Source organism: Plasmodium reichenowi, chromosome 5 (genome assembly GCF_001601855.1).
Source record: "Plasmodium reichenowi strain SY57 chromosome 5, whole genome shotgun sequence".
Classification (NCBI taxonomy): domain Eukaryota; phylum Apicomplexa; class Aconoidasida; order Haemosporida; family Plasmodiidae; genus Plasmodium; species Plasmodium reichenowi.
The window spans coordinates 546,792-558,372 of record NC_033650.1 but is presented as its reverse complement, the minus strand read 5'-3'; the positions used below and the strand labels follow the sequence as shown (position 1 = coordinate 558,372).

At 18.8% G+C, this 11,581-nt stretch overlaps 4 protein-coding genes across 4 annotated transcripts; 2 read left to right on the top strand and 2 right to left on the bottom strand.

The window, feature by feature from the left end:
- Positions 1-623: 623 nt before the first annotated feature.
- PRSY57_0517400 (proteasome subunit beta type-1, putative) lies at positions 624-1,775 on the top strand (the record flags this gene model as incomplete). The annotated part of the gene is made up of 4 exons (XM_012906242.2): positions 624-736; positions 931-1,038; positions 1,128-1,197; positions 1,344-1,775. 4 exons carry the CDS (start codon positions 624-626, stop codon positions 1,773-1,775), a joined length of 723 nt encoding a protein of 240 aa, XP_012761696.1.
- A 932-nt stretch (positions 1,776-2,707) lies between these two features.
- Positions 2,708-3,103, top strand: PRSY57_0517300 (SWIB/MDM2 domain-containing protein, putative; the record flags this gene model as incomplete). Its single annotated transcript, XM_012906241.1, has 1 exon — positions 2,708-3,103. One exon carries the CDS (start codon positions 2,708-2,710, stop codon positions 3,101-3,103), a length of 396 nt encoding a protein of 131 aa, XP_012761695.1.
- Positions 3,104-4,051: 948 nt separating this feature from the next.
- On the bottom strand, positions 4,052-8,251 carry PRSY57_0517200 (RAP protein, putative; the record flags this gene model as incomplete). Its single annotated transcript, XM_012906240.2, has 2 exons — positions 4,052-4,270; positions 4,379-8,251. The coding sequence occupies 2 exons, from the start codon at positions 8,249-8,251 to the stop codon at positions 4,052-4,054; spliced, it is 4,092 nt and encodes a 1,363-aa protein (XP_012761694.2).
- Positions 8,252-9,097: 846 nt separating this feature from the next.
- PRSY57_0517100 (conserved protein, unknown function) lies at positions 9,098-10,775 on the bottom strand (the record flags this gene model as incomplete). The annotated part of the gene is made up of 6 exons (XM_012906239.2): positions 9,098-9,153; positions 9,353-9,446; positions 9,549-9,630; positions 9,783-9,991; positions 10,137-10,438; positions 10,706-10,775. The coding sequence occupies 6 exons, from the start codon at positions 10,773-10,775 to the stop codon at positions 9,098-9,100; spliced, it is 813 nt and encodes a 270-aa protein (XP_012761693.1).
- Positions 10,776-11,581: the final 806 nt, after the last annotated feature.

Genomic DNA, 11,581 nt, shown 5'->3' with positions numbered 1-11,581 from the left:
TATATATATAATACATATGCATATATATATATATATATATTTTTTTTTTTTTTTTATAGCTCATACATTTATCTTCATATTACAAAAGTATTTAGTATACATGAATAAAATATTTATTTTATTTTTATAATGCTAAATAATCTTAATTAATATTCTCTCCTTATTTTTTTCAAATCATTGCATTTATAAATATTAATGAAATATGAATAAACATAAAAAAAAATATATAATAAAAAAAAACTATAAATATTATATATATTCACATAATTAATATAATATTATATATAATTATCGGTATGTATATGCTTTTCTTATGTGTACTTTTAAATAGTGCATTTTACAATAATAAAATTTTTTTTTCAAAAAAAGGAAAAATAATATTTACTATATATAATGTAATCTAATTAAAAAAAAAAAAAAAAAAAAAAATCAGAAATGAATTTTTTTGAATATATAATTATATATATATAATATATATATTATATTTTTTTTTATTATTATTATTTTTTTATAATCATTATAAATTGCCCAGATATTATACATAATATATAAATATATATATATATATATATATATTTATTTATTTATTTATTTATTATTATATTATTTCTTTTAATAAAAAAATGGATCTTATATTATATAATGACAATTTAACAGAAAAGAAAACAGAGAAGGAAAATGTAATAGAGCATGGTCGTGGTTTTAAAAGATGGTATCCATATATTGACAATGGAGGGTATAAGAAAAAAAAAAAAAAAAAATATATATATATATATATATTTACATATACATATGTTTATATATAAATTAGTATTATGTGCAACTATTGTAATATATTATAAAATATACGTGATATACAAAATCAAGGAACTGCGATATATATATATATATATATATATATATGTATGTATTTGTTATTTTTTTAATTAGAACTGTCATTGGCTTAACTGGTAAAGATTATGTTATTCTAGCTGCAGATACAAGATTATCTTTATCATATTCAATATATACAAGATTCTGCCCAAAGATATCTAAATTGTAATAATAAAATAGTAACATATATATATATATATATTTTTTTTTTACGCTTTATATAATTAAAAAATATTTAATTATATTTTTTATAGGACTGATAAGTGTATTATAGGTTCCTCAGGAATGCAGTCTGATATAAAAACACTCCATTCATTATTACAAGTAAAACAAAGAGATAAAAGTGGAATAAATAAATTAAAAAATATATAAATAAATATACATATACATATATATGTATGTGCATATATAACTAAGAACGCCTTATTAACATATATTCTTATATATTTTTTTTTTTTTTTTTTTTGTAGAAAAAAATTCAATTGTTTGTTTTGGAACACTCCCATTATCCAGACATTCATGTTATAGCTAGATTGTTGTGTGTAATATTATATAGTAGAAGATTTTTCCCGTATTATGCTTTTAATATCTTAGCAGGAGTCGATGAAAATAATAAAGGAGTCTTATACAATTATGATTCCGTTGGTTCATATTGTGAAGCAACCCACTCCTGTGTTGGTAGTGGTTCCCAATTAATATTACCAATATTAGATAATAGAGTTGAACAAAAAAATCAACTAATTAAAAATACCAATTTTAATTTGGGTGATGATATTAATTTTGTTAAGGATGCTATTACTTCAGCAACTGAAAGAGATATTTATACAGGAGATAAAACGTTAATTTATGTAATTGATAAAATGGGAATAAATGTAAACACTTTGGATTTAAAACAAGATTAATGTTATATTCATACGCGAACCACCAAATATACATATATAATACATGTATATAAATATATGTATATTATGAGTATGCATATATATTTTTTATTTATTTTTTTTTTTTTTAATATTTTTTATAATTTTTTTTAATTTTCATCATATGAATGTGCTTGATACATTTTTAAAAATAAAAGACCTTTTATACCAATAATATATATATATATATAAAATATTTTTCTTGTATATAAATTTTATTCCTCATGATTACAAAAAAAAGAAAAAAAAAAAAACGACCAGTACACTAAAACAGTGGAATATTATAATATATATATATATATATATATATTTATTTATTTATTTATTCTTATTATTTTTTTTTTTTTTCTTCCCTTTAAACATAATAATACCATATAAAATATAAAATGATAATTTAAAAAAATATTAAAAAAGAAAAAAATAAAATGATATATACATACGTAGTATATATATATATATATATATATATATATATGTATATATTTTTTTTTATGCACTTTTTTTAATTTCAGTATGTATCATATATATAAATATATAAAATATATGAACAAAAAAAAATTATTTTCAGTATTATACATATAAAATAGTATGATACATAAATGTATATAATATATATATATATATATATATATTATAATACAATAAAAAGGCAATTTGTGAAAATATACATATGAATAGTATATATATTTATTTTCCCATTAGTGTGTTACATATATATAATTTGTTTTGTCAAAGTATTTTCCATTTTTACAAAAATAAATTAAAATATTGAAAGCAATATATTTATGCACATTTATTTTTTAAGTTACTATTATATTTTTATTATTCCCTCTTATATATTCATTATATTATATATATATATTTATATATATATTTATATATATTTATATTTATTTATTTTATTCATTCTCAGTATGAAACTTTTGAGAACAAACATATTTAGTGCCCAAAACTTTTTGTTCAGAAATCATTATGCACATGTATTCAACAGTCTTCATAATAAAAAGAACTTCACTACAGACAATGGAAAAAATGATAATACGAAAAAAAAAAGACCAAATGGATTACAAATTGATTGTGAAATAAAAAGTCCACTAAAAGAATTTTTAAATGCTGATACAGCATCAAGAGTTTTTGTTTTAAAATATGCTTGGAAATATATCAAGGATAATAATTTACAAAATCCAAACATGAAAAGAAAAATTATACCAGATGATAAATTAAAACAAGTACTAGATAAAGACGAAGTAGATATTTTAGAAGTTCCAAAATTGTTATTTAAACATATGTCATCCATTCGAAAGGAATAATATGAAAATTTCATGATAAATTGTCTTACTTTCTTGTTCACTTAACATTTCAATGAGCCTTTCAGAAATGTATAAATAAATATATATATACCAAAATTAATATATAGATATATTCATTTATACTGCACATATATTATTTATTTTTTTTTTTTTTTAACATAAAATGTATCTTCTTCGTATTATCTATATATATATATATATATATATATATATATATATATATACAAGTAGATCTATTATTTTTTGTACATATATATAAACTTAAAAAAAAAAATAATAAAACAAAAATAATTATAATAATCATGCGGTATATATTATTATCAACAATTATATTCTATTCACACACATTCCACCCTCTTTTTTTTTTAAACCCATATTGTGTCTTATAGACACATTAAACAATATACATGTATATATTATTTTTTTTTTTTTTTTCCTGCACATTTCTACCACATGTTAGCTAGTTAAAAAAAAAAAAAATTATGAACAAGTCAGGAAAAATGTTTAAAATGTTATTTATTTATTTATTTATTTTTATATATATTATAAGAAGGCATTTATACGATTTTATTTTCCAAAAAAACAATAAATGTAACAGAAAGAAATAATAAATTATTAAATATTTTATACGTAATAATAAAAACAAATAAATGATCATTTCAAAAAGGATAAAAAGATTTTAAAAAAAAATGAATCATATAAAAATATTATGTGTAGTTAATATAAAAAGGAACAATTAGGAAATGCTAATGAAACTTTGTTTTAAAATTAACGAATAAAAATGAATTAATTTGTTTTTAAAATATATAATAAATAAAAAGACAAAAAAAAAAAAATAGAAATTAAAAAAATTAATTAAAAGATAATATTATATATAAATAAATAAATATAAATATATATATATATATATATATATATATATTTATGTGATATTTCTCCTCTTTTTAACTATTTTTGTGCACTATAATTTGCTTTGTCTAAAAGTCTTTTCGTAAAATGCATCGTATCCAAGGCACTAAACATAAATGTATAATCGCTAATTGGTACAGAAATTACGGTGTAACCTAGTGCTCTTAACAACCTTTTTTTAAATAAGGTATTTGATTTGTAAAAAATCATTTCACCTTTCTGAAAGAAGTGATTAGGTCCGTCGATTTCTATGACAATCTATTAAAATGAAAAATGACAAAGATAAATAAAAAATGAAGAAAAATATAAATGTAATTTATATATATATATTTTTTTTTTTTTTTTTTTTTTTTTTTCTGAGTGTACCTTCGAATGAGGTATAAAAATGTCGACCAGAATGGAATCCAAAATAAAATATTCATTATAATGAAATATGTTCAATCTCCTTAAGTCATTAGATATTTTTTTATGCACTGAAGATGATATATGAGTTTTTTGTTCTTTCCTTTGATTTCGTGCTAATTGTTTTTTCCATATATTTAATATATTAATGGATACTTTAAAATATTTTTCAAAGATGGCATGTATTTTTTTTTTGATGTCATTATTTATGATGATATCACTTTTATAATTTTCTTTATTTTTTAATAATTTATTTATATGTTTTTGATTATTTAATAAATAAAGACAATAAGAAAAGGCAGCTTGATATAATTGTGATTGATGTAATTGCGATATGAAATTTTTTACTTTAGTTGTATTTTTTTTTTTCCCACATTTAATAAATCTTTTATTACATTCATATAAACCATCTTCAAAAACATTTCTTGAATATACATTTAATATTGATAAGCTCCATAAAATATTAGCAATAGATTGTGTATCACATTTTGTCCATTTTAAAATTTTATCTTTTAGTTGTGATTCGAACATATGTAATAATTTTAATATAACTGCATTATTATTTGTATTATTATAAAGGTTCATTTTTTTATCACTTATTTCTTTAAGGAATAGAGAATAATTTGTATGTTCAATATTTAAATGGTTATTATTTATATCATTAATATTTATATGATTCTTATTTAAATTATTTTTAATATTATAGTTTCCTATATTCATATCTTGACTTGATATATTATTATTATCGTGATTTTTTTCATTATACATTGTATCATCTATTATATTATTCAATTTATTTTTTCTTTTGATATTATCATTATATATATCCAAGTCAGTATCTATACCTACTTTATTAAGTTGTATACTAAATTGATTTTTATATTTTTTTTCATCATAAAAGTATTTTAATGGGAATACATATTCTCCATGAATAATACGAATGTATGGTTTCCAATCAGAAGAATAATCATCTATGTTGATATTAATATGTTTATCCTCTTGGTAAAATATATTATGATTATTATTATTATTATTATTATTATTATTATTATTATTATTATTAGATGATGATATATCACAATTATTTGCACATCCATATAAGTGATATATTCCATCGTTATCCTTTTGGTATAGGATAACATTTTTTTTTAAATTTATTTTATTATTATCATTTTGATGATGATTATATTGGACCACCGTTTTGCTCTTATAATCATTATTGGTGTTTAAATATTCAAGGGTATTATTACAAGTATGATCCCCTTCGTTACCATTTATATGATCCCCTTCATTTACATAATCATTAACCTTTCTATTCATATATAAAATATAATATTGCAAGCCCTTATGATCTTTATACATATCCTTATATAAGCCTAGTCCAATATTTGCACAAGACCAGAAAATGTTGGACCAGTTTCTCATATTCATTTTATCTTTTTCATTATCAATTTTATTTAATGAATATGTCAGAAAATTTTCGAATAATAAATATGGTACATACTTTTTATGATTTATATTATTATTTACATTTGTATTAAATTTCTTTTGTGTATTATTTATTGTATTATGATCATCATTTTGATCAGAAGGTTTAATATTCGATAGATTGAGTATATTCGTATTATTCTTTTCTTCTGTTTTATTTATTGTTAAATAATCATCTTTTATATTATATTTAAGAAAATGATTTTTTTTAATAACATCAAGGATATTATTATTTATGCAATCTAATGAAAAAAGAGATAAACTATACAATATTGTAGATATATCTTTTAATAATAACTTTTCAAAAATTTTAAGGGCATAATTATATAAAAGAATTAGCATATCATAATTATAATAATTACATACAGCTAATGACCATATAATATTACTAAATTCTTGAGCTTTAAATTTATTTTCATTTATATATTTTTTAATACAATTAAATAATAAAATAAATTCTTCTTCTGTTTCTATTAATTCATTTTTTATAGAACCAAAGGACCATATAATAATAGAAATTTCTTGTGCTTTAAAATTATTAATATGTTCATAAAACTGTTTTTTTATATATTTCCATATATCAGGATCTTTATTAGATAACACAGATGAAGCCCAGGCAATATTTGCTACATGCTTTGGTATAACAGCTTCATCACAATTATTATCATTATCACCATTATTATTATTATTATTATTATTATTAATCGATAAATTATCTTTTAATAGTTCATATATATTTTTATATGTTTCTACTTTGTCATATAGGTTAATGTGGCTACTGCTCAAGAGATCTTTATATTTATTCTCTTCATTATTATTGCTCGTCTTTTCCGAGTGGATATTAGCATCATGAATATATGTGTTATCATCACGATCAATATTTATATTCTTGTCATCATTTTCGATATTTATCTCCTTATCATCATTTTCAATATTTATCTCCTTATCATCATTTTCAATATTTATCTCCTTATCATCATTTTCAATATTTATCTCCATATCATCATTTTCAATATTTACCTCCTTATCATCATTTTCAATATTTACCTCCTTATCATCATTTTCAATATTTTTCTCCTTATCATCATCAGCATCCATATTTACTTCTTCCTTCGTACCTAAATCCATTTCAACCTTCTGAGAACACAAATTGAATACTCTCGGGGAATCATCAACATGTGAATAATTTTCAAACAAACTAGATGTTATGTTATCAAAGCATGAATTTATTGAATATTCCCCTTGATCAAAATTTTTTTTTTTATAAAAACTTTTATTTCTAACATGTTTAGCTATCCTGTGATATGCTGTAACAATATTAACCTCATTAAAAATATGTTTTTTTTTCTTTTTCATATTTTTATATTTTGAATAATTATAATATTTATCTAACACATCTAATATCTCTTCAACTGATAGCGCGTTAACTAATTCTTTATTTATTTTAATATTTATATGATTCGTATCTTCAGATACCTTTTTTATTGAAGAATAAAATGCGGATTGGAAATATTGGGGTGTTTCTTGATTCTTATCTTCATTATGTATATTATATTTTTTCAAGTCAAAGTTTTTAATTTCTTTTGTATTGTTCCATGACATAAATTTATAATATCTTTTTTTATTTTTTTTTTCGTTTTTATTAAGTTTCTCATTGTTTGGGAAGTTACTGTAATCTTTGTTTACATCATCACTCCTAATATAATTCGTATCACCATCATCATCATCATCATTATTATTATTATTATTATTATTATTATTATTAGAATCATCATAATTTTCATATATATTGTCACCATTGATTATATGATCACCGCTTGTTACACATATATAATCTTCTCTTTGACTATTTAAATCATTGTTGCCATCTAAATCTTTTATAAGTAGGTTTCCCCCATATTTATTGTAACCACATTTTAGAACACTCAACCTTTCATATTTTATAATACTATTTTCATGTTCACTTCCCTTTTTATAAAAATTTAAAGCGTTAAAAAATTTTGATAACTTCTTAGATATACTATGGTGACTACTGTTTCTTTCTTTTGCCTTATAAGGCACATCAAAGGAGTTCATTAAAATATTATCCTTACCATTTTTGTAAAAATGTTTATTCCTATCTTTTATTTTATAGGAAATATTGTTAATCCCTTTCAATATATTTTTCTTATTGATTAAAAAAAATAGCCTATTATCTTTTCGACTTTGAAATTTTATATTATTATTATGGTTTGTCGAATTTATACATTGCACTTTTCTTACATTATATATCTTTATCCATGCAATATATATTATAAGTATTATTATTAAATTAATATGGACCCTTTTTAATTTTATAAATTTTTTCATATCTCCTTATACAAAGAAAATTAATTTTTTTTTATCCATGTCATTCTCATTAAACTAAATCAACAAATTAATACATAAATTAATATATACATATATATATATATATATATATATATATATATATATATTGATACAATACAACTAAACAAAAATTTAAACAAAAAAAAAAAAAAAATATATATATATATATTATATATTATATTATTTAAAAGAATAGGGGGGGGGGAAAAATTATTATATCCCTTTTTTTTGCACAGAATTAAGGAGAAATGGAAAAGAGCTTTCATAAAATAATAATAATAAATAAAAAAATATATATATATATATATATATATATTTATATTTATATGCTTCTCTTATTTTTTTACTCTTTATATTATTTTATAAGAATATATAGAAGCTGCCAATAAGTAAAATAACGTTTATTTTAATAGGAACATTTTTTATTTCATTATACACTCGACATATATATATTATATAAATATATATATATATAATATGTAATGTCATACTTTTATTCTCCTCATATATTATAAATATATATATATATATATATATATATATACTTATACACACATTATTGAATTAACCTATTTTTATAATGAATGAATTAAATAAAAAAAAAAAAAAAAAAAAAAAAAATTATAAAAATATCAATATCCCAAATAAGGGGAAAAAAAACAAAAAAATAAAATAATAAAAACAAATTGTTTATAGAAAAAACATATAAATATTATATAAATATTATATATATATATATATTTATGTATTAACAAAAAAAAAAGATACGAAAATAAAAAAATAAGAAGGATATTTAAAGAAATTGTATTATTTTATTTTTCTCGATCAAAGTAATGATTCCCTATATAACGTCTTTTCAACATTACTATGTGAACAGAAAGCTAAAAAAAAAAAATAATAATAAATAAAATTAAAAAACAATATACAATTAAATAATATATATAATATAAATATATACATATATACATATATATATATATATGAGAAGTAGATTCCTTAGAAATCATCCCTACGTATAATATATATATACACATATTTCCTATTTATATGAAAAATACAAAAAGTGTTAATATACTATACCTGTGCCTCCTGCTTCTAAGTTAATAAAATCATCCTCACCCACAGTAATATCATATGAATTCTTTTTTCCATATATAAAATTTTCAAAAAATGACTGAAAAAAATAAATTAAAATGATAAATACATTATGATCATATAAACATATATTTAAATATATATGCTATTGAATAATACACACACATATTTTTTTTTTTACCTTTAATATAATTTTCCCCGTTTTTTTTAAGAGCACAGCTTTATGATGATCAATATTTTTTTTTGAAAATGAGCATACCCAACTATACAATCATAAAAAAAATATATACAAATGAATATATAAGTGTGATGGAAATTTAACACAATAAATAATAAAATATATAACACATATATATATATATATATATATATATATTTATTTATTTATATATTTATTTTATTTTCCTATATATACCCTCCATTTTCCGAGTCCCCATTTTTTATCACCTCAGGATTTATTGTTATAAGTTCACTCATTTTTAATGGTTTTTTGGTAATTGGACATATTAAATTTTTAGATGGAGGTTTTAACTTCTTCTGAATAGTATCTTTTTTTACTTTGGAAGTATTACAAGAGAGCCAGAAATTATTTGATATATCTAACAAGTTTTTTTCTTCTTCCTTCTGTATATTATAAAATCGGGAGGAGCAAAAAAAAAAAAAAAAAATAATAAAATGTATATATAGTATCATACATACATAAATATTTATATATATATATATATATATTAGGTGTGTTTCTTTTGATAACATTTTACATAATATATACCTGAACATTTACTGTGTTTAAATTTTCCAAATCTTGGACAAACTTCTTTTTCTCTTTTTCCTTTTCTTGCAAAAGTTCCTCTTTCTTTTTTTTTTTCAAATCTTTTATATAATCTTCATATTCTTTTTTTTTCCGAGCATATATTTTTTTTTGATTTAAAAAATTATTAATTATACATATTTTACAAAATATATGACCATAAGGGGAACTAACTGGACTTTCTGCTGTCCTTAAACATATCCAACACTGTTCAAATTTTCTCATGGAATCTTTTCCTAGTCGTTCTCTTATTGTTCCTACATCTTTTTTTTTTTTTTAAATAAAAAAAAAAATTTATTATATAACTATATATAATATTTATTCATATACAATAGTATGTACTCATATATATATATATATATATATATATATATATATGTATATCCATAAATTTTTATTATTTCACATAATCGGCAAAAAAAAAAAAAAAAATACAAACATATAAAAATATAAATATATATACATATATATATATTTATTTATTTATTTATTTATTTATATATGATGCCATCTTATTCCCATCATTTTACCTTTAACTTTTTTTCTCTCGTGGTATGTAAATATAGGATTGGCTGTATTATTTTTACTATGCCTAGCCATATTTTCTAAAAATATTACTTTATTAATAAAATTTATAAAAACAACATTAATAAGTATATATTATATAGTTATTAATAAAATTTTGGAGGTTAAAATATACGAATAAATTGTTTCATTGGAAGTTCTATTTTTTTAAAGCACTTACCATTATTTATAAATTTATAATATTTTCATTTTTTTTCTTTTTTAAATTTATTTTATAGAAATTTAAAAAAAAGAAAAAATATATATAATATTATATAAAATGATATATATTAACATATATAAAATAAATCTTCTATTATTTATATTATATATATATATATATATATGGGTATTATTTTTTACTATTGCATATGTATGCATTATTATATAACATATATTATATTATATATATGTATACATTTTTGTATTTCTTTTATTTATTTATTTATTTATTCATTTATTGAATTTTTTTTCTGTTTGATGAAATTTTATTATATTCCTTTAAAATAAAATATTATATATAATATATCATCTTTGTTTTTTTTTTTTTTTTTATTCATTTTGTTTTATTTTAAATATATATTTATGTATTTTATAATTTAAAATAGTGTATCTTAATTTCCGTCTAAAAATTTTTACTATATTAAAAAAAACGTATGATTTGTTACTAATAATATCATGTATATTAATATTATATTAATTTTTTTAATATCTTCATGATTTCCCCTTTTTACATTATTTATATGATTTCTTTGAAAAGAAGAATATACATATGTTTTACGTGCATCAAAAAAGTATACACATATATATATATATATATATATATATATTTTTTTTTATCT